Source organism: Corvus cornix, chromosome 27 (assembly GCF_000738735.6).
Source record: "Corvus cornix cornix isolate S_Up_H32 chromosome 27, ASM73873v5, whole genome shotgun sequence".
Classification (NCBI taxonomy): Eukaryota; Metazoa; Chordata; class Aves; order Passeriformes; family Corvidae; genus Corvus; species Corvus cornix.
This window is the reverse complement of record NC_046355.1, coordinates 4453574-4481040: the sequence shown is the minus strand read 5'-3', so window position 1 is coordinate 4481040 and position 27467 is coordinate 4453574. Positions and strand designations below refer to the sequence as shown.

Here is a 27467-nt window from a genome sequence, read left to right as displayed (position 1 = left end):
CGTCCTGCCGGCTCCGTCCTGCCGGCTGCCCCGGCCGGCCCCGGGCTGGCGGCTCCGCGGCGCTCAGCGCGCCATGGCCGGGCGCGGGGGCGAGCGGGCCCCGCGGGAGCGCAGCGCAGCCGAGCCCCGGTAGGGCCCCGCTCCGCCGGGAACTGAGGTCACGCGGAGGGAGGGAGGGAGGGAGGGAGGGAGGGACGGAGGGAGGGAGCGAGCGGCGCTGCCCGCCCCGGGCCGGCAACGGGACCGCCCTGGGCCGGCAACGGGACCGCCCCGCCCCGCCCGGGAGCACGGCACCGGCCCAGCCCGGCCGAGCGGGGCCGAGCTGAGCCGAACAGGGCCGAGCGGGGCCGAACGGAGCCGAAGCCGGGACGGCCGAGCCCAACCAGACCGAACAGAGCCGAGTGGAGCCGAACACAGCCGAGCCCAGCCCGGCTGAACCCAGCCCGCCCCAAATGGCGCCCGCGGCGATGGTGGTGGGACCCTCGTGACCCCGTGAGGGGAGGTGGCGCTGGGCATAGTGAAGGAACACAAGGGTAGATGGCGTTGGAAACAGTTGAGGGGATAGTGAGGGCAGGCAAGGGGATGTGGCACGGAGGACAGTGAGGGAAGGTGGCACTGGGTCCCTCACAACCCAGGGCTCAGTGAGGAGACATGAGGGGAGATGATGTTGGGGACGGTGAAGGCATATAGGGAGGTGGCACTGGCTCCCTCACAGCCCTGGGATTAATGAGGGGATGTGGGGGGAAATGGCACTGGGGACACTGAGGGGCATGAGGGGAGGTGGTTTTGGGTCCATCATGGCCCAGACCTCTGTGAGGGGAGAATGCATTTGGAACTCCCATGACAGTGAGGAAACACAAGTGAAGGTGGCATTGATTCCCTCACAGCAAGGAGGGATGTGATGGGAATAAGGGGAGATGGTGTTGGCTCTCTCACAGTCCAGGGCGACAGGAGGGGACAGTGCTGTTGGGTGCCTGCTGAGTGGACACACAGTGGGTTTGGGACATGAGGTGCCCACCAGCCACCAGGGCCCAGCCTGCAGCTTTGCTGCACTTTGGGGCACTGGTCTCAAAGGAAATAATCGGTGAGGGAAAAGTGGGGGATCCCTATGGCATCCCACCACCTCAGGCTTCAGCACTGCTTCCTTCAGTTCTGCTCTGATCTCAGGGGATCCAGCTCTTTGCTGGGATCCCTGTGCTGGGTGGCACCATGGATCCAAAAATGGGCCACATTGTTGTTCCAGCCCAAGCCTCCATTGGTGGGAAAAGCTCCTAAAAACCTCAAATACAAGCCCCACTTGCCATCACAGGACAGAGATGGGAATTGGTACAAAGATTTAAGATAAATTATAAATAAAACCTGAGGTTGAGGTAAAGGGTTGTGACTTGGGGCTGGCTTAGCGCCTGAATCACCCGACCCTCGTAACTGAAAATGGAACTGAAAGTAAAAGCAATTAAAAATGTGAAAGCCAGCAGCTTCCAGGAGTGCATTCCCTGCCATTCCCACCCCTTCCTCTGTAAATAACCTGCTGGCAGGGAAGGAAAGGGCTGAGCAAGGGCTTGGATGGAAAAGCCACACCAGCCAAGCTTGCGCTTTCCCTGCAGGAACAGCCCAGCCAGTTTAACAGCTTTGGAAACCATGGGAGAAACTCCCAGGGAAGGGAAGGGAAAGGAAGGGAACAGTGCTTGGGTTAGAACTGAGCCAAACCAAAAAACTCTTTTCCCAGCTCCCCACCAGCCTCTGGAGAAGCAGAAACATTGCATTAAGGAAGATCCCCAGGATCAGAGCTTGTATTGGCATGTGGGGAGGAAGGTGACTCTCTCCTGCTGAACTGGGGGGGAATGGAGCGAATCCTGAGCCTGAAACATCCAAGCCTGATCCCCAGCAAGTCACTGGAGAGACTGAAGTCATCTCCTTTTAAAGCAGCCCAACAGATCCCACATGCCAGTTTATTCTTTCCTGGTGGATTTTAGGATTTAAAGCATAAAGGCAAACAAGCTGTACAGCACCAGCAGGTACGTGCATCCATTTGCATTCCTCATTGCTCCAGAGGCACCAGGTGCAGCATCTACACCTGTATAATCCCATGGGGGTTGGAATGAGCTTTAAGGTCCCTTCCAACCCAAACCACTCTGGGATTCTCTTGTGGAACAGACTTCCTGGTGTCCTGCTGTTTTCCTGAATGTTTTGAATGCCCCAAGTATTTTTTTTACTTCAAGTAAAACGAGTTGGTTATAATCCCTTAAAGCACCCACCACCCAATTATGGATTTACGTGGAAAATTCCCTGCTCCCAGCATTTAGACAGCTCCAATCCTCCTCAGAAAAGCTTGGGGGAATCCATCCCACTCCCACTACGTGCTGGGTTGCTTCCCACCCTCTTCCCAAGAGATTTTTAACTCTTTGCTCAATATTTGCAGCCTGAAGTTGGCATGGAGAACGTGATCCCCAAGGAAAATAGCCATCAGGTGCTTGTCATGGATGGAGAGCGAGGAAGGACAGAGCGAGTCACTGAGAGGAATCACCTCCTGCAGCAAGCTGTGTTACATGCAAGGTACTCCCAAGATACCACCTAACGCAGTGCAGTCATAGGGCACCTCAGTAATGCTCCCAGTGATCGGGGGGGAAATTAAAGAGGCATAAGAAACATTGCAGCACTGTGGATTCCAGCAGGAAAAAAAATTAGTATTAGGAAAATCATGGAAGAAACTGCTGGGTTATAAGGGTAAGTCAACAGTGAGGCCTGTGAGCACACCTCCATTTCCACAGCCAGGCACAAGTGGTTTGGTTTTAAACTCCTTCCCATTTCCATTTGTTAACAGAGACTGGGAACCAGACATTCCTTTGGCAGTGGCTGTTGGAAAGGATTTCAGTCACCAACCACTCACATCCTTCTGTGTGACTCAGTGCTTTATTGGCAATCATGACAGCACCCTGTAATTAGCACGCATGGTTGTTGGAGGTAATTATGTCATAGTGGAGTGGGTACACTTCCAGGGGTCCCAGCACCCCCAGTGTATCCCCAGGGAATGAGGCAGAGCAGATAATCAATGTACCGTCACAGTGAATCAAAAGCCAGGTGGGCCAGCAGGATTTCCCAAATCCCATTCTGGTGACAAACCTGCCCAAAAAGTGGTTACCTTGGCAAAGCCACACCAGGGCTGATGGGAGGCACTGCGGAATTCCTGAGCAATGGCTCAGTCATGTTCCTTCTGCTGACCATTCCTTGAACTATTCTGGGGCAGGAAATTGCAGGAAGGAACACTCACCTCTCTGCATCCCACTCTTGCTCTTAATGCAGCCGCTGCATCCACGTGACTGCTCAAAATACCTTCAGTTGTTATTTTTAAACTCCAGACCTGTGCAGGAAGTTTTTAGGAGAGACCTCTACTCCTGAAGGCCCACAAAAGATAACCAAAGGAAAACACCAACTGGGAGTGTACCTTTATTGCACACGGCCTGACCCTCTCTTGGCTCTATAAAGGCTGCAGATTTCAGGGTGCCAATGCCCCAATTAATGGAATCCCAGAATGGTTTGGGTTGGAAGGGACCTTAAACCTCATCCCATGTCCATGGGCAAGGACACCTTCCACTATCCCAGGTTGCTTCAAGCCCCACCCAACCTGGCCTTAGACACTTCAGGGATGGGGCAGCCACAGCCTACCCTTGGTTCAGCTTCAGGACATCAGGCCAATTCAAACTGGGACAATCCCAAACATGGACACAACTGTGTCATTAATCTTCATTTTTATACATTACCAAAATAAAACCATCTTCATCAAGCAGAACAAACAAGGCCCAAGTGCTCAAAATAGTTTTGAACCAGAGTGTTCAGTCCTTAAATCATCTCCCAGCAGAAGAAATTGCAGCAACCCTTTGGCCAGTGTATGATGGGGCTGTAGCAGCCCACACATCAAACCTTCCCTTTTCCCACCCTGAGAGCTGAATTCAAAATGTGATTTTGCCTCATAATCAAAGACCTCACTTAGCTCTAACAGCGACACCAGCATCACGTGCAGAGCTCTGAACATGTGAAGAGGAAACCACTGCCCAGTTTGTCACAGCCACTGAATCATAACCCACTGTGTTTGTATCTCTCTTACCTGGTACCAGCACCGACAGCTCTGGTTAGGAGGGATTTAAAATGGCCAAAACCTCAGTGATGTCTCAAGGAAAAGTGGAAGTTTTCTGGATCTGAAAAAGGAAGTGCTCCTCCATGAGAGGAACTTAGGGTTAGTGACTATACCCCAAGTTTCAGAGGAGGAATATCCTCTACTCCTCCTTTCTAAAACCTGTTCTACTATGTGACACTACGAGAATGGAACTTCAAAAAGGTTATTTCTAACTAAAACTCTCATGAGCTTTCCAGGGATTTAAATGCCAATATTTTTAATGTCCCAAGAAATTAGCTTCCAGCTCCAGAAAAATAAAACCATCTTCTAATTGGGCTGGAAATGAGGTATTTAAGTAGGAGACAAGGAGCGTCTCAATCACCTTCCCAGCAGACAGTGCCATGGCCAAGTGCTACATTTTGTGTTTACTCTGATGCTCTTCCAAGTCCTCCATGAAGGGCCCAACAGCCCATCCCCAAAGTAAAGGGAATACAGGAATTTCTCATGCCTGTTCTCAGGCCCTCCCAACTGGAATCCTTTTACCCACAGATTTCTACTCATTATGTTCAAAATGGCAGCATTTATGTTAAGGAAAATCCACTGGCTTTGGGAAAAAAGGCAGAGAAGGATTTGAGTAGAGAACTGCCAACCTCAGAAATACAGACAGACCAACCAAGCAACATTATGATAAAGTGTTTATTCAACTTTTTTAAAATATCAAATTTTTTTTTACACATAATTTGTTGATAAACAGTCCCCCAATATTAAAAAAATCAAAAAAAGAATCAAGTGTGTATTACTTTGGGCAGAACCACATCCCATTGATGACACACCCACTCCTCTCTTCAGCCGCCTGCGAGGCTGCAGCGTGTTCAGCCCACAAGAGTCAATGACACAAAACGCAACCAGCTTTAGGATTCCTGAGTATTGATTCTCTCAAGTTCCCTAAGTGAGTCTGTAAAACTCTGAAGCATCAGTCAAAGTGTGACCCAAACCGCTGCGCTTTGGATCACAGACTAAGCCTCGTCTACACAGTGCAGGAAGAAATCTCTTGGGCGCTTCAGAGGGGAATGATGGACATGAAACCGGCCCCGTTTCCCAAGCTGACTTCTGAGAGAGGCAGGCAGAAATACCTCTGGATTTCTCCTCTTTGATTTTCTGTTAAGAGTTCTGGGGAGCTGTTTGGCAAGAAGTCCAAGTCTGGTGAAGAAACCTCTAGGACCTGCTCCTCCTTTTGTTCGTCAATGGCAGTTTTACAGAAAACTGATCTGAAGTTGAGCATTCAGCAAGTACACATAAATATTGCTACTTTTGAGAAGAGGAGACGGCAAGAGGGAGAGAAGGAAGAGGGAAACATGGAGGACGTACAAGGTTAACAGTCCTGGAGACCAAGTGTCTACATAGAAAGTTAAACATACACAGCAAGGAGGCAGAGATTGTCGTTAACAGCGTAGCTCAGCTCTGTCCTGCAGCAGGTCAACATGCCAGGGATGGTCGTCAGGAATATTCCCTCCTCTTGTCAGAATTACCCATGCCCAGAAACTTCCAGATGTTGGGATTTCACTTAACATCACCTCTATGTTCACCTGCGGCCTTGTGTACACAAACATGCAGTCACCAGGAGGCCAAGTGAATTCCTTCGGTATTTTTAAGGAAAAAAGTAAATCTCAGAAACCAGGGTTGGCTCCAGGGCACACCCAGAAAGAAGCTCTACAGACCCACATGGATCCCCACAGGTGCTGGGAGCTTTACCAAGCACCTTCTGAGCATTGCTTTACTCTCTAGAGCTGGACTTCCATGGTGAAATCCCTTTGTTAAGTGATGTGACATTAGGACACTGTAGCAGTGGTTAATGAGGAGGGGGAACAGAAAAGAACAAGGTGGCTGATTTGAGGCCGGGATACCTGGCTCCTTGGAAACCTGAACAGCTGTTGGTGGTACCTTTATCCCCTGCTGTAGCCGATAAGCCATAGCACTCTGCCATCCCTCCTTCCCTATAAATACTCCCACTCTGTGGGCCAGGTCAGCACACGGACTGCCACAGGCTGAACACAGGATGTGTGTGTGCATGCAGCAGAGAGGACACACGTTGAAACAAAGACAAGTTTTAGACAGCGTTTGCTAAACACACATTCTATTACATTTTATTTTAACCTTAAATACTCACTACTGCCCCAATTTTATACTAAATCTTGCTCCTAAAAAAATTATTAAGTAATTTAGCAGCACATAGCCATTCACTCAAAGCAAGACTTGGAAATTAAGAGATTTAAATCACCAGGCTTGGACCTACTTGATAAAAGAGTTTTAGAAATATTTATCAGTTGCGGGTCAGGGTTTGTTTCGAGCAGTTTAGAGAGACTTACGCACGGAATTCTAGCACTATGGATAAATGCTTCCATACAGCTTTGGCAGAAGGGTGGGATTCAAAGTTTCTATTTGACAAGGAATAAAAGTGAGCATTGAAGCAGATTGGCTGATGCTCTAAAGCTTTTATAGCATAAATTCTGGATGCGCAGCCTAAGTCAGCGTGGCTGTGAGAGCAGAGCCTGTCACCAGCTTAGTGCAGAGCAGCACCACTTGGCCCAGCTGAGCAACGGCTTCTAAAACAGAGAGGGTGACACAAGGGGCTATCACCGAGTAGCCAACACTGAGTAGCTAACACTGAATAGCAACATCTGCTGCTCCAAGCAGCTGGCAGTAGATCCACCCGCAGGCGAAGGGCACAGGTTCAGCTCTCCTGCATCCAAGAGAGCCAAACTGCCCCTGGCTCCCGTGTTCCCTTGCTTCCACCTCACCAAGCCACACCATGCGAATACAGATACAGCCATCTGAAGTCACTCTGGATCTGGGAGCCTCATTGCTGCTGCTTCTGATGGTGAACCAGATGCAGACAGGAATGGTCTGATAGATCCTATTTCCTAAGGCTTCTAGAGAGACCTGCTGATACCGTAATCCTGTACCAGCTCCAGCGTTGCCCTTCACAGAGGGGCTTCTGCTGATTTGAGGTGCTCATTGCAAGAATACTAAACCAAACCTTCAGCAGGGGTAACTCTACCACCTGCCCCATGAAGATGAGAAAGCGCAGTCTGGCCTCAGTAACTCATTTTGAGCAGAGCCTCAAGTGAATCACTGGATGCTGCTGCAGACAGCCAAGCACTGCTTCCCACACAGAGCAGTGCTGGCTGCTGGTATCACAAGCAGAGGGATATAAGCCAAAACAGCTCTAAGTGTGGATGGTACCATCCCAGCTCATGGAAAAACTCCATTTGACAGCAGAATGCCTTAAAGCCCTTCATTACTCCAAAGGATCTCCTGGCTGCCCAAGTGTCTGAGGCAAATCTGACACTGGCACTCAGTGACAGCACAAACTCCTGTGAGGTGACAGATAAAACCAAATCTGTGTTGTTTTTAAATGCCACCTGCATAAAAACAGCCCAGCACACACATAGGAGACCTGCTAAAGCAACAGGGAACACAAACACCAGGACACAGGCCTGAGACAACGACAACACCACATGGAAACCATGAACAAAAATGTGTCTGGTGCTGCTGAGCCATTGCTCCAGGTTTAGCTCAACATGTCAAGTTCAAGACGAACACCTAACACAAAGCCACTTTTGAGATTTGCAAGTGGGACTAAATCAAAGTTCCTACTTAAAATTTGGTTTCAGCCACGCTTTCCTTCCCCAGTTCTGACAGAGTTTTGGGGCTTTGCAGACCATCACAAAGGAGTCCACCCCCCCTCAAAAAAAGCATCTGGAAAGGGCTTCCTACAGCACAGCCTCGGTGAGGCCTCACCACGCAGGTGACTCACCAGAGATATCCCAGAAGGCCACGATGGTTGTAATGCAGAAGCCACGTCAGTGCATTTGTTTCATGAACCCTGTTGGGGAGCCCTCGCTCTCAAGGAGGTGCAAGACCAGCAGCCCCCAGCCATGGCATTCCATAGCCGAGAGGCCAATCGACCTCAGACATCCAGAAAAACCAGAGCAAAGCAGATTCTTCCTTCTTCCAATCACAGCCCTGCTTGGAGCCACTGAGATGAAGTTCATTCCTCCCCGGGCACAGGGAGATTTAGAGCCATAACACACAGTTGGTTTGTTAAACAAATTCATCATTAAGGTTTAGCCCTAAACTGGTTGAGCTTGTTCTTTCTGCATGAGGAAAAACATGATGTGGGCAAGGCTAGAAAAAAAAGTCAGTACTCCTTTTCCCTCCCCCGTCCCTACAGTTAATACCAGCACATCTTCAAATAAGTTAAAACGTATAAGTTTTGGTAGCACCAAATTCTATCCCTTCCCTTCTTCTATCCCCATGTTGTAAACTGGAACACACTGGCCCAAGAGCATCAGAGAATATTATGAGTTGGAAGGGACACACAAGAATCATTGAGTCCAACTCTAAATCAAAGCGTAAAAGGGTTTGGCAAAAATAAGCATCAGCCTTCCCTATGCACACACAAAACCCCCTCACTCCTCTGGCAAAGCCTTACACATCCATAAGCATCTACACACCTTCAGTAGCTGCCAGAATAATTTCAACAGCTGCATGTTGGGTTCCAAGGAACTGCAACAAATCCAGAGTCCACACTGGACTCGGTGTGCACCTCCCGTCCTGTGCACGTGTGGCTAATTCCTGTCACAACCTGCTTTGTGCCAGACAGGGCAGTGAGCACAGTGGCTGCTGCTTTTTATTTGTAGCATTGGAGCTCATTCTAAAATTGTACATTTAAATAAAACCAGTAGTTTTAATCCAGTATGCATGATTAAAAGCTATCCTGTCCACACAATGCAAGATGTTTTCTTTCTTTTCAAGGCCCAAATCTAATGAGTGAAACAGAAGAGACATGTTACTTTGGCTGTGAATAATTAAAAAAAATCTGGCTCAACATTCTGCTCGTCCATTGTGGTGTGTAATTGAGATACTCCTGTAGAAGAAAAGATCCCCCAGTCAGCTCCCTCTTCCGTTATGTAGGAACAACAATGCTCTTGGCTAGCAAAATGAGAAGAGCAAGATCTGCGTTTCCATCCGCTTGTTCCAAGGCCTCATGAGCTTCCTGCGGGGTAAAACCAGCACCGAGGATTCGGTCAACATCAGCGGCAGGGAAAGCAGGGGGTGCAGAAGCCCGTGTGGTCAGTCTGGTGTAGGCGGCTGGGGGGCTCAGCAGCGGTTCCTCACTCCCAGCCAGCGGCCACGGACCTTCCGGAGCAGCACTGCCACTTCTCCCAGGTGCTCCTGTGAACAGGCTCTGAGTATCCTGTAGTGCACCTTCGCCCAAAGCAGGTGTGGAGGAAACAGGTGTGCTTTGCTCCGAAGTTGGACTCGGTGGACTCTGAGAAGCTCTTGCCAAAACCTCCCCCTGCTCTGGGCTCTGCTGCTGGCCAGGGGTGGCTGCAGAACTCACCATGACCACATCGCTCTTACCTGAACCCTTCTGCCTCTCTAAAGTATCTCCCCCGAGCACAGGCTGCCCTGGACTGATAGGCCCAGTGCTGACATGCTCTCTGCCAGAATCACAAGGCTGGCTCCCCTCTGCTCCTCCACCCTCAGACCTCACCTCAGCAAAGGAACAGCTCTGTTCCTGGCTGGCTGGATCTGAGCCTTTCTGCTCACCTTCAGGAAGTCCCTTCTGCTGCACTGCTGGCTCTCTGTGAACCACTTCCAGCTGTGAGACTTCTTCCGAGGCAAGGATCTTACATTCTCCTTTCCGACTGATAACCAAGAGTTTGTGAAGCTCTTTCAAGGCTGATGCTAGAGGGAAACATGGCTCTTCTGAAGGTCTTCCTGGATCCGTGTCCAGCTGGTGGATGCTGGAGGGGAAGGAGCTGTCTGCTGCCAAATTAGCCAACTCATGATACTCTGCAGGAGTTTCACTAGTGCTTTTAGGCTGCAGGACATCACTGGTGGAAAGCGGATCACTCAAGGAGGATGGAGACTTCAGCAACTCCACCTCCATGGAGAAGGCATCAGAGTTCAGGCTGGATATACGTCTGCTCTCAGTCTGCTGCTTCTGCTCCCTTGCTGAGCTCTGCGCTTCAGCTGCAGCCTGCTCCACTGCATCTATTTCCATGGAGGCTTCCATGTGCACATGGCTACAGGAGGCTGACAGTTGGATACTCCTTTTCACACAGGAAAGACCTGCTCTCTCCCGTCCATCTCTCATTTCCATGGGAGGATTTTCTGGCTGCTTGGCTTCTGCCACAGCAGGTTTCTCAACCCCACCAACACAGCAAGGAGGTTCTGGGTCGGTTGTCTCAGCTTGCTCCTCAAGATGTTCCTTTTCTGGCTCTTTGCACGTCCGATGGTCTGTGGGAAGCTCATGTTTTTGCTCCTGCTCTGAAGACAGACAGACATCTTTATTCTGCCTGTGCTTGGCAGCAGTGTCAGCCAAATTGACTTTTGTCACTTCCAGAGGATGTTCCTGACCATGATCTTGCTCTTCAGCATTACATTCCTTTAAAATGTCAGCACTAAATGTTTCTTTGAGTGTCTTCTGTGAAAGGCAAGCTGAACTGGGGCAGGTTCCATCCCCAGTGTGTGGAGAGGGGTCATTATTTGCCAAGGAAGAGCTATTGGAATGATGCTGCAATACCAGAGGATATTCTCTTTCTGGGGTTATCTGGTGTTCAGGTGAAGAGTCAAAAGTCTTGACGGCTCTAGGATCAATGGGCTCTGCAAGGCTGGATTCGGATGAGCAAATTGAAGCAGGGGCAGAGACAGAACGATCAAGTAATTGATTTGTGGGATTACAGATCTTGGAATTTAGTCCTGAAGACTGGACTGGATTTTGAAACCCATCAGAAGCTGGTAATGAGGGCATTTCCAGTGAGGTAGTTTCTTTGTCACTATTCTCTATGGAAGACAGAAGGAAAGGAGCAGTCAGGACACGGCAGAAGCACCGTTCACAGTGTGGCAGCACAAACTGGAACGGGTGGCTCTAAATACCTGGTCTGTGGCCCACTCCAGCTGCAGTAAACACACACTACATGCATCAAGGCTTCCGGCGTTCTGTTTGGATTAGGAAACAAACACACCAAACTCGTGTTAGCATTCAGAGCACACACCATGCATGGTTACAGTCCTGCACAGCTCCCCTCCCAACTGTCCGGCACAACGCCACGGAAGCTGCAGGAGCTCCTGCCTCCCAGGAGGATTCTGCCTGGCAAATTCGGCACATCAAGGTAAAAATAACTTTGCCAGAGCACAATTTAAAGGCTGTTCTGTACTGTCTACACCACAGAGGAGTCTGTGGATGATACTACACACTTGGTAAACTCTACACAGTGTAACACGTGTCTAGTGCCATACTGGTCTGTTCTCCCTTTGGCTGGAGATACTCAGGAGACATGTTTCAGGGATATAGGAACTGAGATGGCAACACAGTTCTTGGGTTATGTTCCCAGCAGTGCCATCAGACCCAAGAGAAGGTGACCAAACACCAGCCAGCTGCAAAAGGGAGGTGTACAGATTGTAGGGGGAAAGAAATCCCCCAAAAGAACTGCTGCCCAAGGCTGGGAAGAGCAAAGCAAAGGAGAAGCAGCCAGAAGTCAAACCCAGCTTGCTGCTTCCTTGTCCTCACAGAGAACAGATGAATTGCAGATCTCTATCAGAAGCACCAAACACTGGCTGTGGTTATCGGGGGAGATTAAGTGACCTTATCTTGTTGACAGTCTAATCTTGCTGATGTATCAGCGCTCTCACGCTCGTTAAATCACTCACACAACTTTGCAGGAGCTCCTGTCCTGCCACCACAGCCCTGCTCTGCCCAGGGTCACAGGTGTTCTGTGATTTGCTGCCCTTTCCCTTCCCAAACTCAGTGGTCTTAAACACACACCACTGGTTTTCCTGGAGTCTCTTTTTACATGAGCACTGGGGCAGCTCACCATGCCCACACCTCCAGCCAGGATTCTGTTTTAATTCCACAACACAACAGAAATCTGTCTTTCTCTCCTCAGCCTTGTTCCTTTTATCCTCTGTTAATTAAAACCAGTGCAGTGACACCACCCCACTATTCATCTTTCCTAAGGGTGGGAAAGAGCTTTGTGACAGAGGATATGGATGAAAACTAGATGGATCCTTTCTGTTTCTATGTGGAATGATTACATTCATGTTCTCTGCTCCTAAACCAACCCTTCAGGGAGAAAGCAGAACTGTCTTTTGACCCGCTGGATCGTTAATAAGGGTCTGATCAAACACATCAGGGATTCACATGTAGGTAGCAGCAGGAGCTGGTTTTCTGCCAAGCACTCCTCAGTGTCATCCTTCTCCTGGGGTATCCACAGGAGCTGAATCCCAGCCCCACCAGGGATATTGGTCCAGCTAAAACCGGGAACAAACTCTTCCCCACAAAGTGCACCATGAGGGATAAACTCCTCTCTGTACCAGGAACAGCCTGAGTTGTTTGTGGTGGCAGTGACTTGGACTGAGGCTGCCTGGATGAAAAGGTGTGTGTGGGATGAACTGCCTGGCTACACTTCCTCCTCAGCAGAAGAGCTCCAGTTTTGCTGCCAGGCTTGTAATCGTCCATGATCACCAAGCTGCCCAGTAGTAGGAAATTGGCACAAAAGAGCATCAAGCCCTCAGAAATAAATGAGGACTGGGACCCGGATCCCAGTGAACCCCACCAGGACTCCACCTCGCTGCCTTCCATAGGTGCTGAACCACCAGCAAGGCAGCTGACAGAAATCATGAAGCTCCCTAAAGTGGGCTTCAGGGGATTAAATAAAGCTCAAGGATAATCCAGGTGCATTCAAAACAAGCACTTTAATAGCCTCCAGGTGCACACAGCCATTTGTGTTGTACCATCTCCTGGAAGCCAGCAAAAATTCCTGCTGTTATAAAAGAACACACATGTTGCGGGGAGCTGAGCTTCTTTGGAGCTGCATCACATTCTCTTTCTATTGTTCTTCCATTTTCTGTTTTTTCCTTTCCTGGTTTTCTTGGCACCACCTAGCAGCAACTCAAGTTTTGGAAGAGAGAAAGAGAGAATGTGCTGACATTTTAGGATACAGCCAACAAAAGCCTGTGGGCCAGAGGCTGGTACTGTGTCTAGAACTACCAGGACTGTCACAGTCAATCTGAACAAGAGCCACTTCAGTTCTGTGCCTTGGTGTTCTGTGAGCATTAAGTGAACACACAAAATGGATTTCCTATTCCCATAAATCTTTTATATTTCTCTAGGGCTCAGCATCAACGGCAAGTGTCCGAGTGCTGACTAGCCTGAACAAAGGCTCATGGTCCTTAGAACTGTATGTGGTACATAAGCAGCTTGGATTTAAGTTATTTCAGGCACTTTTCTTTTTAAAAAACTCTACTAAAATGTTTTTATTGTAAAGACTCATAGTTAGGGCTGTGTTATTTGACCCTTTCAACGGAGAACTAAATCCAATCAACTATAATATCTGCAAAGTCTCATCCAAAAATGAAATATATTCCAAAAGCTAACCCAGGCTTCATCAGGCTACAATTTTTAACAGGAAAAGAACTAATATTTACACCTGCCAGGCTGTGGGAACAGACAAGAGCCCAAGCTCCTGAGCCTGACCTTTAGCAACGTCAAAACCCGATCACAAGGTCAAACCTATGTTTGTGTTTCTCTCTATTGGCTGCAACTTGAGTTAATAAACGTTCAAATTTGGCTAGAAAAGTCACACATTTAAACTATTTCTTACTGATTCATTAAAGCCAGACCTTCCTTCCGAGGTGTTTTGCATTTCTGGAAAACTTATATTCTCAGGATGGAAGAAAATTGGCCAAAAGGAGCAACAAGCACAGTCCTGTGCTCCCCTTAATGTTATTAACTTCATTATTTGTAACTAACTGCTTACTCTTTGGGTTGTCAAACAGTAACTGAGAAGTGTTAAAGAAAAATTTCAGTGCATTTCAATTAGATAGATACAGCTGTAGAAATATATATACGTCTATATAGACATATAGATAGATATATATATGTAGTTAAATATATACAAATTTTAGTATCTAACAAATATATAAAAATATATATGTAATATTAATATTACATATATGGTTAAATCTTTTTATCTCATTTCAATTTTATATATGGGCATGCTAGAGTCTTAAAAAATTAGCAACAAAAATGTTGATCAGCTTAAACCTGACCCAGCAAAGAGTTCTACATGTGTGTAGGAAGCAGAACTTACTGCATTCTGTCAGAAGAAAAATGAGCAGTAAAACTCAAAGGTCTCTAGAGAACTCTTGGATATAAAATGTTATCTTTAGAAGTTTTGGAAAAGGCTTAAGGAATACACCCTGAGGTATTCACAGCTCCTCTGGAACAGCAGGGAAAAAAATTAATTTTCCCTTTAGCTAAAAGCTGAATTAAGGGAGGACTTGAACAGAAAATCTGAGTTTTGAACCGTTTTTGGCTCATCACTCGACTTTCAGCTATTTTGGCTGAAAATAAAATTACTTCACTAAATTTTGCAGCCACCAAAATCCCCTGCAGCCCAGTCACAGCACCCGTGCAGCGTTTGGATTCCAGAGATACTGGGAACAAAACTGCAGGAAGGTGAAAGTTCTCTCTGCAGGTCACGTTTAAGGCTGAGGACATGAATTCAGCTTTCGAAACTTAGAGCATCTGCAAGGAGGCAATTCCCCCTCCAAGGGCACGAGCACCATTCCAGGGAAAAATGCTGAAATAGTGCGAATTCTAAAAATTGTCATGAACTTTTGTCACCACTACAGCTGCTCTATTTTTACGTGGTGCAGCCAATAAGAGCAGGGTTTGGGAAGCCTCCCCAAAGCTGTGCTCACACGAGGCTGCAGCAGCACCACAGCTGAGCCACGTCCCTGCTGGGTACTACAATGTGATCCCGGCCACAGACAACCATTAACCTCCACACCTTGAAAGCCAGGAAACCAGAGCGTGTGGGAAGCTGCAGGGAAAGCACAAATTAAACAGCGAACAGCCCCTGTGCCTTCATGCAGGTTTTGCAGCCCAGAAAGGAAGAGAGAAGTGCACTCAGAGGCCACGAGCAACAATAAAGCCCCTTCTCTCCACCCTTTACTGGTTGATGCTGCTCCCAGGAGCTGGAAAGGGAACTGCTCACAGACATCCTCACATGCAGCAAAAAAAAATACACGGATTCCTATTTCAACTGGGCTCCTGCCGGTACCTGCTTCCTCTACGGATTTCTGTATTGCTTCTGCGAGCTCCTGGTCGGCGATGTCCTCGGGCCGCACGTCGTCGCGCCCCGCGCCGTACGCCAGCCGCGCGCACTCGGGGAGTTCGCCCTCGGGCAGGAACGAGGTCTGCGAGCCCGTGGTGCCGATCACCAGCACATTCTTCTTGAGATCAATGGAGCACTGCGAAAGAGCAGCGAGACATCAGGGGCCTGCGGAGAGCCAGGCAGTTCCCAGAGAAAAAGGGAGACACGAAGTCAGGCAATCTGCCTCCAATGGGAATGGCTCACAGCAGGTAAGGGTGGGCCAGGAGTATCAGCTCTAAGCAAAGGGCCCTGTCTGACTCAATTTGGAATAAATCATTCAGTTGGAAAGCTCTGAGCATCTTTGATCAGAGCAAAAGGCTCCAGGCAGCAGCCAGGCACCCCAGAACTGTCCATGATGGATGTAGTCTACGTGCTTCCAGGCTGGAAGATAATCCACCATCACCTCTCCCCAGAAAAATCCTAATGAATTCCCAGCCCAGGCATTTATGTTGCACTTCTCACTAAACCTGCAAGAGCCAGGTAACTGTTTCAAAAGAGGTTTTGATACCTGATGCCTCTTAAGCATGTCCAGTCCTAGGAGCATGTCCATGGGCTGCTCTTCAAGGATTGAGAAGGAGCACGCCAGGAAATCCCCTTCGATCTGCACCTGAGCTGAAACACAAGGGAGAGAAGTTCCCACTACAGCACAACAAAACTGCTTTCTGCTCTTCCACCTCCAGGGAAAGGTCTGGGCAAATCTGAAAGCAGCACTCTGATGCACTGTTTTGGTCACAAAAAGTCCAGCCCTTTGCAAGCCCCAGGACTGCCAGGCCTGCCATGGTCCCAGATTAATTATTTTAAAAGCCAGTGTGCCTAAGAACCTCGAGTCCTGCTTCTCTGACCCTCCAAGCTTGAGGGGCTACAAACAGTTTATTAGAGCACAAGTCTAAGCAGCAACAACAGCAAACAGATTCGATTTTTCAGTAATAAGGACAATCTCCTCCATCCAGAAAAGCTGCACAAGAGCACGGAGAGGCTTCTCTTTCCAAAGGAACAGCAAACACTGCACTGCACTGGAACCCTTCCTGAGTAGCTCACCCTGCCCAGCAGTCCCACCCAAAATGGGCAAGGTTGTGGTGTTTCACCTTAGGTTTTGCCCCCAGTGAACATCTCCTCTAGGTGTGCAGGAGCTGGGACTCCCTCACCTCAAAGTGTTACAGTAATGCCATTAAAATAAAGCATTAAATGAGACAGAAAACAGAGTTCTGTGCCCAAGACAAACACATTGCAGATGCACTTTGATTTTACTCTGCAGGAGCTTCTAACCATTACAGCACCAACCCAGACACTCCTCGGTGCCAAGATTGCGGGAAATGCAGTTAAACCCCTGCTAAAGCTGCTCCAAAAATGCCAGTACTTACCTAAGTGCACTCTGCCAATGATTTTCTGTGTCCCAACACCCTTAGCAATGCCAGCCCACCGCCGATCCACCAGCCTCATGATGTTGCACCTTTCAGCACAGGCTTGGCTCATGATGGTCATCTGGGCACCTACCAGCGACAGAACTCGTGTTAAATCCCGATAGCTCAGCACGAATTTATATTTTCTCCTGGAAGAGCTTAAGATCTGGCACTCAGTGGCTGGGAAACCAACCCACCTGCCCCAGGGCATAAAGGCTTCCTGTGAATCCCACTGTGCTGATCTGGCTGTCCACACATGGGTCAGCACTGACCATTACTGTAGGGATGGAACAACCCCAAGGACTTCCCCTTGGAGGACTGTAGATGACAACCGCCACATTAAAGGCGCGTGAAATCCCCCCATCTGCAAAATGAGATAAGACACACACACAGCAGTGACCTTCCAGGCACGGCAGTCCCAGAAACTCTCCCAGGAGCCCTAATCCAGGGTGTTCCCACACTGCTTCTCCTAACGATTTGCTCTGCTCACCCAGGCTGGGCTCAGGATTCAGTAAAGCACTTCAAAATCTTGTCATGCAGTGCTTTGTTATAGGATTTTTTGGGAAAACTACTGGAATGTTTACTGTTGCCCTCAGTGACAGAAAGGAGAGTGTGGAGAAAGCACCTGAGTCCACAAAGGCTTTCACGGGGTGTCCGTTGACTTTGCAGTTGATGTAGAGCATCACCACCTGCCCAAAGCTCTCGGGCGCCTCTTCCATCGCTATCGTCATGTTCTCTTCAATGTTTTGTTGCCTGAATTTTGTGGAGAAGAGAGAGAAAAAATCAAAATGTCTGTCAACCAGACCTTGTAACATCCCCCTGACTCACAGACGGACCTGGAAATCCCACCTGCTGCTGCTCACCTTACAAACACACATTTAAACCACAGCAAAGGTCGCTTCCTTAGTGAAACACAGGCCTTGGTGCTGAGGATTGCTCTGAATGATCTCAGCTTAGTCCAGAGACACTGAGTCACTCCTCAGCAGCCACTACCGCTTCCAACCCCAGCCTAACTCACCCCTCAGCTCCTGACAGCCTTGTGTTGCCAATAGGAACCTGCCATCCACGATAACCTGGAGAACTCAGAGCAAAAAACCTGTGGATTCGTTACTCATGCCGAGGGCACACGGAGATGTTGCCAGTAGCTACATCACTGGAATCCCACACAGCAGCTGAACATTAAAATCCTCTGGTTTCCCTGGTATCTTTCCTTTTCCAGGCATAGGAAAGGAGGGAGGTGAGCAAAACAGCAGAAAAAACACCACCAGGAGCACCAGCCCTTGGTGCAAATTCAAGCCAACAGAAAAACTGCTCTTCAAGGAGTCCCTGGCAGCCCCAGGATAATCCTGGAAGTGATGGGTATCCGTAGTGACTGCATCCGAAACAGCTTTATCTCCCCAAAAAGGGGAAAAAGGCTCTAATTTTGATGTAATTTCATTTTTCACTGAGTGGGGTATGAAACCTGGGGACGGCTCAGCCCAGTGTTCCCAAACAGCATTGGGTGCATCCCCTTTATGTGTGCCTCATCTAAGGAAGAAGGGAAGCATTCCTGTGCCTCCAAGCAATGTTTCACTATCTACAAATGACTATTTTCTGCATTGCTGAGTGTTTATCTGGCACCAACACCTTGTCAGTTGTAACATGAGACCACTCCTAGCGCCAGTGAATTTTGGTTCTGACCAACAATGGGTCTGTACCAGACAGACACTTTGTTATTGGGGAAAGCCACTGGCCATGAACCGACTCAAGGATTTACCACTCAGCTGAAGAAATCAAGCCTCAGCCCAACACAGTTACATCTGGAAGGCAGCAAGAAGGAGCGAGCTGATGTGCAAAATTCATTTCTGCAGAACCTCTCATCAGTGAATCAGCCAGACACAGAACAATCAGCAGAACGCAAAACCAAATCTTGAGGGCAGCTGGGAGAAATGACACTGTGCTGCTGTGCAGAGCTCAGCTGGGAGACAACACCAGCCCAGCTCTTGGGTTCAAAACACGCCCCAGGCACTGGAGTCGCACCTCTCAAGAGGAGATGTGCTTTCCACAAGTGCTCCAGTCTCAGAGCGGACCAGCTCAGGCAGCTCCAAGACATCACATGCACAGACAACAGTGCTGTCACCTCGTATCACACAATCCCAAAATGGTTCAGGTTGGGAGAGACCTTAAAGACCATTCAGTTTCACCCCCTGCCATGGGCAGGGACACCTTCCACTATCCCAGGTTGCTCCAAGCCCTGTCCAACCCAGAACACTTCCAGGGATGGGGCAGCCACAGCTTCTCTGGGCAACCTCTGCCAGGGCCTCCCCACCCTTACAGGGAACAACGCTCTGTGATCTCAGCTGGACACATCTAAAGGATGGGGTGCACCTACATGTTCCCAAATCCCAACCTTCCCACATGCAAAGGTGACCCAGAGCATTGCCCTGCAAACAAACGCCTTGATACAAGGAATGTGTTTAGATTCTGCCTTCTCTGAGGAAAAAAACACCATGGATAGAAGCACACAGCAGTTTTTTCTCCCCAGAGAGGACCCCCAAAGCCTGCAAGCCGCTTTGGTTTGTTACCTGATGTCTTCTTCTATCTTGGCCTGTGCCTCCAGATCAAAGGGGTCAGCGGAATAGAGCCGGATCCTCTCCTGCTCCCGCCGAGCTCGGTCCTGCTGTTGCTCCAGCAACACCCTGGTGAATTTCTCTGCGGGAATGAGGAGATAAAGAAATGCTTTTTACTGGAAATTACTCTTGCAAATCAAATTCTGGCACAGCAAATGCTTCTTTTGATGCCAGCTGAGGAATAGACTCAGCAGCACACGGAAAAAAGCTTCCTCTGAGGGCGGCACGGATGGACCTCAGAGGATCAGTGGCAAGCTTGGGAACCTGCCGAGATGAAAAGCAACTGGACAGAGCTCATTCTCCTCATGTCCCTACCCAAACACTGCACAATCAAACTCAATTTCCTGGCACATATATTTTTATAGGGAAAAATTAGCAAAAGCTAACGACAAAACTTCCTTCAAAGCCAAGGAATGTGGCAAAGCCAGAGATTGTAATCCCTAAAGACGAATGCCTACCACTGGAACCAGGAGGTGCTAGCCAGGACACTAGGTCTAAATGCACATTTTAAGACCACAGTTTTTAGATTCCCACTTTTTCTGAATGGCCTCTGGCCATTTTTTACTACTTGAATGGGATCACGTACGTCCCCAAAAGGACTTGGCAGTCCGTGAAGGTCTGTACACATGCAGGGTTTGGGTTTGCTTCCAGGGATGCCGTTCCCAGGAAGCAGCTCTGGCTCAAAGGCTGCTATGTGCTCAGGGAGGCACTGGGTATGTTTGACTGTTGGATTTTTGAAATTAGGCTTTTGTACAGCAGGTGCCTTCATTGAGAACAGCCACAGGGCACGGATCTATGCAGATATTTGGGAATCCAAGCTAGAGCTGAACTGGATCTGTGCCCAAACACTGCCAGTAGCAGCAGTGCAGCACGACAAGGGCAAAACCAGCCCAAACCACTTCCTCCTGACAGCCCAGTGTGGCGATTTGGGACTGAAAATGAACATCTGGGTCAAAGCTTGACCAGGCAGAACAGCAGAGGGGCCAATTCTGGGTGTCTTTGGCTTAACCTCTGGTTTCCCATGCCAAGAGCAGCATCCCTGTTCAAGGTGATGGGAAAAACTCCCAGCAAGAAGCCTGAAGATGCCTGAGAGTGCAAAGAATGTGACTTCAGCTCTGGATATGAACTAAAGGCAGAGTTTAAAACTAAACAGGCTGACAATATCCATGGAAGTTCCTTTCTGGCTTCCTTTGACAGAGAGAAATCACTCGGATGTAACCCTGAAAGTTGATAAAGTCTCCTGCTAGAAGCTCCTTCTCTTCACTTATTTCTCCAAACTCCACAGGATTTATCTCCCAACTAAACATCCTGCAAAGGTTCAGGAGCTCATCTGCTGCTACCCAGAACTCCTCTCTTTTCACACTGAAAGGACACCGGAGTTCAAATCTTTCACCACAGGAAGAATGAGGGACCAACATCAGCTGCATAGGAAGTGAAGGACGAGGCTTCAGTTGTGCCCAGAACATGCGGACACTTCCAAGCTTAACAGAAACTCACACGTTTGACTATTTCTATTGAGAAAGTTCCTAAAAGACACCATTTCCTTGTTCCTTTCCCTCTCCCTTTCTGTGATTCACTTCCACAGCACATGATCACTACGGACAGAGCTGGGGCGCGTGCTGCTCTCTGCTGAGTCCCAGCAGGATCTGGGACGCACCAAACACACCACCTTTATTCAAAATTGTGCATTAAGAGCGTGTCTTAGTGTAAAAATCAGGAGCTGAGCCACTTGTGTTCACAGACACCCAAATCATCTGTGCATCTGATATTTCCGAGTAGGAGACAGAGGATATTAAAGATGCCAAGCAGAAGAAATACACCCAGAAATGGAGGAACTCTGCCTTGAGTGCTCCCAACTGGCACCTTTTATCTGCACCATCAAGGAGCCTGCAGCACATCCCAGCGCTAAACACCCGGGGCTGCCTATGATGGGAGCCAACCCTGACCAGCTCCAAGCCCAGCTCACCGAGGTCTCCGCTCAGCAAGGCCTCGGCCAGGGGCGGGTTGCGCTCCTTCAGCAGGGACAGCTCGTGGGGGTTGGCCAGCAGCATCTCCCGCAGCAGCGCCGGGTTGTCCAGGCCCTGAGGGAACGACGGCGCGTCCGGAGGCGATGGGCGAGGACGCTGCGCCGGGGGCTGGTGCTGCTGCGTGGACGTCCCGGGAACGGCGATGCTGCTGAAATCTATCCTGGGCAGACCTGCAGGGAGGAAGAGCAGAGGTGTCGGTGCTTCGTGGTTACAATTCTGCTGGAAAAACCATGGGAAGGATGAGCTGCCCCTTAATGCTGCACGAGAGCAGATTCTGTGAGCAGCAGTTTGTGTCGGAAGCACAGCCGCGTCCCCGGGTTACTGGGTTAGCAACGCTGGCGCATTTATGTAACTGGTCTCGTCTGCCTGCCCCATTTTTAATCCCCTGAAATGCACTTGCTGACTATTCCCAGCTCCACAAACGTGAATCCCTCATGGAGGGACTGCAGGGCTAAACCCAGTGGCTCTGAGGCACTTTGGAGTCTCTCGGGTTAAAAAAAAGCAGGGGAAAAAAAAAGTAGTAACATTCCTGCAGACCTGCATTGCAGGTACCCATCCTCCAGCTGAGGCAGGACGAGGACCTCAGCAATGCTCCCATGCCCTTCTCAGCCTGTGGCACCTTTTCTAGGGATATTTTATGACTGGGATTTGCTAGGAGTGGCTGTGGAAGGCAGGACAGAGGCACAGGGCATTCCCAGATGCACACATGATCGAGCCACCGGGTTTGGCAAGATGTGGCTCCTCAGGGAACTTGCCACAGGGCAGGTTCAGGACACATGTCCATAGAGGCTGTTCCTGGGTCTGAGCCACTCACACAACTGTGCCATCACATCCAGCAGGAAGGGAACCAGTGGCTGTAGGAGACCTCACACACCTTTACCAAACCTGTTCTGAACCAGTCACCTCCTCACTGCCTCCACACTTCCCCCCAAAAAAAGTAAAATGGTACTGGCTTCCTCAGAATAAAACACTAAATCAGAAGCCTTTATGGTCATTTACAAGCCCCCTGACTCATCCCAGCCACTGTCCCTCCCTCAGTGCTTTGCATAGAAGGTGCTAAAGGACACTGACAGGAGCTGGTGTTGGGTAAGTCTTGATGAATCTCAGACAGTGTTGGCACAGAGCCTTTCTCACCTGGGAAGCGCATGGAAGGCCGTGGCTCCACCGTCTCCTTCTGGCGCAGGATCACCACATCCCCATCCTTCAAGCCATAGGAGGCCAAGGACCTGTTGTTGTCGGTCAGCGGCCGCTCCGCATAAACAATCTGTGCCAGGAGAGCCACCAGCACCACCGAGCAGAGAAACAGTTTAAAAAAAAAGCAAGATGTTAAAAAAAACATTCCAGTAAATCTTCCAGATCCATCTCAAGCTTCAGAAGGGAAGGTGTGATGTCCTCACAGGCCCGGCCTCAGGCATGGCAGGGCCTTGACACATTCGTGGTTGGACAACATGGGGTTGGTCTTGCTGAAATCCAGCCGTGGTTTGACAGCCACAGAGAAAGGGCTGGTCTCCCCAGATCAGAGGCCAAGATCATTAAAGGGAAGCAAGTCCTGACCAGGACTGTCTGCCCACATTCCCAAACTCCAACCTCTATGATTACACAAGCCTCGGACGTTTCCTGCAGCGTTCCCTGCCCCCAAGTCAGCACCCACTGACCCCGGACCAATTGCAGACATGCCAGCAGCGCCGATCTGAGTAGATCCAGGGATGATCCAGCCCAACATCCATCATTCTGCCTCTTCCCACAACTCGGCTCCCCAGAATAACCAGTTTTACGGGGACCTCAATCATTAGCTCAGTGCTTTCCAGTTCACTCCAGTGATGTAACTCTCCAGACTCGGAGCACCCAAAGGCATTGCTCCCAAGACTGCCATCAGTCCCATGGAGGGAATGAACTTCTCATGACTATAAAACACAAACTCACATCCACTTCTGTTTTGATAACCTGGTTTAACAAGGGGTCCACAGACTAAACATAAAAACACTGAGATAAAGGTGAATAATCCCCACGGAACATTTCCATGAACATCAGACCTGTAATACCTAGAGGCCCTAAGTTATGGGAAAGCCCAAAATGTAAAATAAAGCTGGAACAGAAGCTCCCAGAAATGGTATCTGGCAACACCAAGGTTTCTGTGCCGTCGCTGGAGCACAGCGAGACCAGGCAGATCGGCCCAACCACCTCCTGCCCTGGCAGCAGTCCAGAGCACCGAGAACTTGGCTTAAACCCCTCAGGCACACAATCAAATTTCATGTTCACCACCTTGTTTAGCCAAACCGTGTCTTTGGGGCTGGAAAAGGCCAGTTCAGCAACAACACGTTTGCCACAGGTCGGGACTGGCTGAGCCTCGTGGGAGAAGCTTTTGCAGTCCCAGCGTGGATGGGCTGGGGCTCTGCCTGATGCTATCACAGGGAGCAGATCCAACAACATCCAAAAAAACCAATCAGTACCTGTCTTAAGGTCTGGATGACATTACAGACTTTCATTGCTTCACTCCAGCAACTCCAAAACCTTACACAGACTCTCCCTATGGCACTCAGCAGTGGAGATCCATTGTCAGCAGCAGTGCCAAAATGAGGCAAGGCAGGAGGAGCACAAATGACCAGAACCCCCTAGGGCAGCAATCACAGAATCAGGGAAAGACACACGATGGAACCGAGCACGAGCTCCCTACCTCCTCCCCACCACCACAGTGCGCAGCCTCAGCGCTACCTCACGAGCCAGGTCCCTCCCAGGGCCCATGTGCAGCGCTCTGAAGGTGTTTGGTCTCTACCCCACACGACACCACTGGCACAACCAAGGTCAGCTGGTGCTGGCAGAGCCCCGGCGCAGCCTCTCATGTTACCGGCCTGAGTCGGTGCTGCCGCAGCAACAGCCAGTGTGTCATAAATCCCAGCTGCACACCCAAATCTGAAATGGCAGATTCCCCGCACAGACACTCTGGAAGAGACGAGTTAATCAGTTTAAGTGAGGCTTTACCTCTGTCATCTTGCTGGGATTGGATTTATGAGCATTTGGCCTTACATCCCAGACAATGAATTAAGCGTCTGGCACTTGCGCCACGTCCATTAGCATCACGGGTTAATCCACTTCTGACCCATTCCGCTCCACTCTTAAAACAAACTGATTGGATTTTGCTGCCTTTTGATTGTCTGGTTCGTGGCAGTTCTGCTGGCTGGCAGGCACCAGACACAGGTTCTTCTGGAGGAGACTCAGACAGGGATGCAGGCACTGATGGATTCACTGTGCTTGATGCCAGAGGGTAGAACCTCCCCGTGGAGCAGGGAACCCCAACCAGGAGCGCTGGATACCACCTGCAGCCATCAATCAAGCCAGATCCTGGACCCATCAAATATTCTTGAACATGGTACAGGAGAGGGAGGGCACAGAGAAAAAATAAATGAAGGGAGGGAATGAAGAGTGTGGCTCTGCTGAGAGCCTCCTATCCCCTCTCCAGGAAAGCCACAGCCTTGGTGTGTGGAGGAGACTGTGGAAAGTCAGATCGTTTCCCCTCTCCTTGCCCTGCTCCTCTTATCACCACAGCCACCGGCAGCCACCTCTGTTATCTCACCGACCTGTGCCCGAAGCTGTCCCTCGGACACCTCACAGCTCCCTGCCCCACCCCAGACTGCAGCACCCGGAATTCACTGCCCAAACCAGCAAAGAACAAGGCTGGGATTAACCCTTCTCCACACACAGTGGTTCACTTCACCCTGCACAACCCTTACGATGAAATGCATCCTTTCTCATGCCAACACAGCACCTTCAATGCAAGGTTCACCTTGGTTGGGGAAAAAGGGCAGAAAACAGCCAAGTCTGGTAAACATAAAACCGCCTATTTGTGGTATAACAACGCAAAATCTTTCCACACAAGGAGCTGCTTCACTGATAACTTGTATCTTTATAACTTTCTCACAGAATCATTGAAGCTGGAAAAGCCCTCCAAGATCATCAGGTCCACCCTGTGCCAGATCCCCACCTTGTCCCCAGCCCAGAGCACTGAGTGCCACGTCCAGTCCTTCCTTGGACACCTCCAGGGATGGGCACTCCAAACCTCCCTGGGCAGCCCCTTGCAATGTCCGACCACCCTTTCCATGAAGAAATTCCTCCTGACGTCCAACCTGTTCTCCCCACTGAAGGTCCTAAAAACACCTCACAAACGCCAGGCAGAAAGAGAAGAGAGAGGAGCGATAAATAACTGCCTGAAAACGCGACACGACACGGCACAGGATGATGCACGAGTGGCAGATGGATGAGCAGAAGGAAGGCAGGGGTGGCTACAAAAGCGCAGCGCTGCTCCCCTTGCCTGGGGCTGGCAGCACCCAAACCCCACACAGGTCAGCTGTGCTGGAAAAACTCAAACAAGGGAACTCCTGACAAAAAATACACGGAGAAGTGACCCCTCGTTATCCTAAATCAGACCCAGAGCTGCAGGTTACCATGACACAAGGGACAAAGGTGACAGTGAGGAGTTTATGCTCCAGTTCATGCCTGGAGATGTCGAAGCCACCGCAGAGTCCCCCACTCAGGGGCTGTCCCCAGATCTGGGAGCTCACTGGTGGTTGTGACACAGCCACGGGAGGGTTGCTGAAGCACAGAACCTTTGTGTGAGGTGGGTTCTCCCTTTCCACCTGCCCAAAACCAAGAGATTTTTTCCTAAAAGAAAATCCACCCTACCCGGATTTTCTACCCCTGTTCTGAGACTGTTTCTCTCTCAACACCAACCTCCCATTCCAAAAAACAAGGCTCTCCCACGGCAGAGGGAAAGCCAAATGTCGGGAACCTGCTGGGTGAGGAACACTCCAGCTCCAGGGCTGCCCCTGCAGCAGCTCTTCCAGCGCTGACTAATCTCGGCTTGGCCGGAAAATCACTTTGTTAATTTAGACTGGGAAAAGGCTCGGGAAGCAAAAGCCACCACCACTAAACTCCACAAACTCTGCCAGGCATGGCCGGCGCCGAGAAAAGGAGCCGACACCGCCCTGCCCAGGACAAACGGGGAGGAACGGCCAAAAACGTGGGACTGAACCCAAAACATGAGCAAACCCCAGACAGATGGCCCAGAGCCGCCCCCACACGCAGCCTCCCCCATGTTTTGGCACGCGAGTGAGCCGTGGATCTGGGCTGGAGAGGGATATTTGCTGGGAAAACCACACGGATGTGCCTGTTCGGTCCCCACACCTGTGTGGAAAAAAGGGAGGAAAAGACTCAATGTGCCCTTTCCGCCCCAGACCGGGCAGGGGTTTGGTGGGATAAATAAACCCTTTCCCGAACTGATTTCAGCCCCGTTTCCCGGGGTGTTTGGAGCCCACGGGCCACCACTTTCCCCGCGCTCCGACTCCTGTTCCCCTTGCTCCAATTCCTGCCCCGTTTAAGCATCAAATTCCTCCGAAACCTCAACATAAAACAAACCAAAACAAACCCACATTATTTTCCCCCTTTCAGCTGCGAGGCGGGCGCGGACTGAGCCTTTCCCGGAGGGACCACGAGTCACCGGGGACTCGGAGCCCTCTCCAGAGAGGATTTTGAGCGAAAAGCGAGGGGTTTCTCCCCAAACCCGAAAGGTCGGCGAGGGGAGGCACCGGGAGGGACCCGCCACCCCAAACAACCCCAAACTCCAGACGGCCGGGGGGGATCCCGGGACCGCGACCCCGCGGGGCGTGGGGGACACGGCCGCTCCCAGCCCGGGGGACCCCGACCCTGCGGGAGAAAGGGGACACGGCCGCTCCCAGCCCGGGGGACCCCGACCCTGCGGGAGAAAGGGGACACGGCCGCTCCCAGCCCGGGGGACCCCGACCCTGCGGGAGAAGGGGACACGGCCGCTCCCAGCCCGGGGGACCCCGACCCGGGGGCACCGGCCGGGCCCTCCCCGGCGCTCGGGGCGCCGGCAGGCCCTGACCTGGCTCTCGGCCGCCGGGATGCCGGACTCCAGCTCGCAGAGGGCGCGGAAGTTCTGCAGCTCGAAGTCGGCGTCCACCTGCAGGTTGAAGGTGATCTCGGAGCGGTCGCGGCGCAGGCAGAACACGGTGAGCAGCATGGCCGCCCCCGCCCCGATCGGCACCCGCCGCCACCGCCGCCGCCGTCAAGCGCCG

General features: G+C 50.4%; 1 protein-coding gene and 1 long non-coding RNA gene across 5 annotated transcripts; one reads left to right on the top strand and one right to left on the bottom strand.

Moving 5' to 3' along the window:
* Positions 1 to 275: 275 nt before the first annotated feature.
* Positions 276 to 7866, top strand: LOC109143285. Of its 2 annotated transcripts, XR_002043342.2 has the most exons (4): positions 276 to 533; positions 1727 to 2015; positions 2420 to 2553; positions 2822 to 7866. It is a non-coding gene; the product is annotated as an uncharacterized LOC109143285 (long non-coding RNA). The 2 variants fall into 2 exon arrangements; XR_002043341.2 differs by having other exon boundaries at positions 2420 to 7866.
* LOC104698594 (protein DDI1 homolog 2) lies at positions 6901 to 27467 on the bottom strand. 3 transcript variants are annotated; one of them, XM_039565642.1, is made up of 10 exons: positions 27275 to 27467; positions 22513 to 22642; positions 21318 to 21548; positions 19307 to 19433; positions 17368 to 17495; positions 16704 to 16832; positions 15851 to 15954; positions 15250 to 15439; positions 11060 to 11122; positions 10905 to 10966 (listed from the first exon to the last, which is right to left on the bottom strand). In XM_039565642.1, exons 1-9 carry the CDS (start codon positions 27410 to 27412, stop codon positions 11106 to 11108), a joined length of 1194 nt encoding a protein of 397 aa, XP_039421576.1. In that variant the 5' UTR covers positions 27413 to 27467; the 3' UTR covers positions 10905 to 10966; positions 11060 to 11105. The 3 variants fall into 3 exon arrangements, with proteins under 3 accessions (XP_019135547.2, XP_039421576.1, XP_039421575.1); XM_039565641.1 differs by lacking the exons at positions 10905 to 10966; positions 11060 to 11122 and adding an exon at positions 12859 to 13073; XM_019280002.3 differs by lacking the exons at positions 15250 to 15439; positions 15851 to 15954; positions 16704 to 16832; ... (3 more) ...; positions 22513 to 22642; positions 27275 to 27467 and having other exon boundaries at positions 6901 to 10966.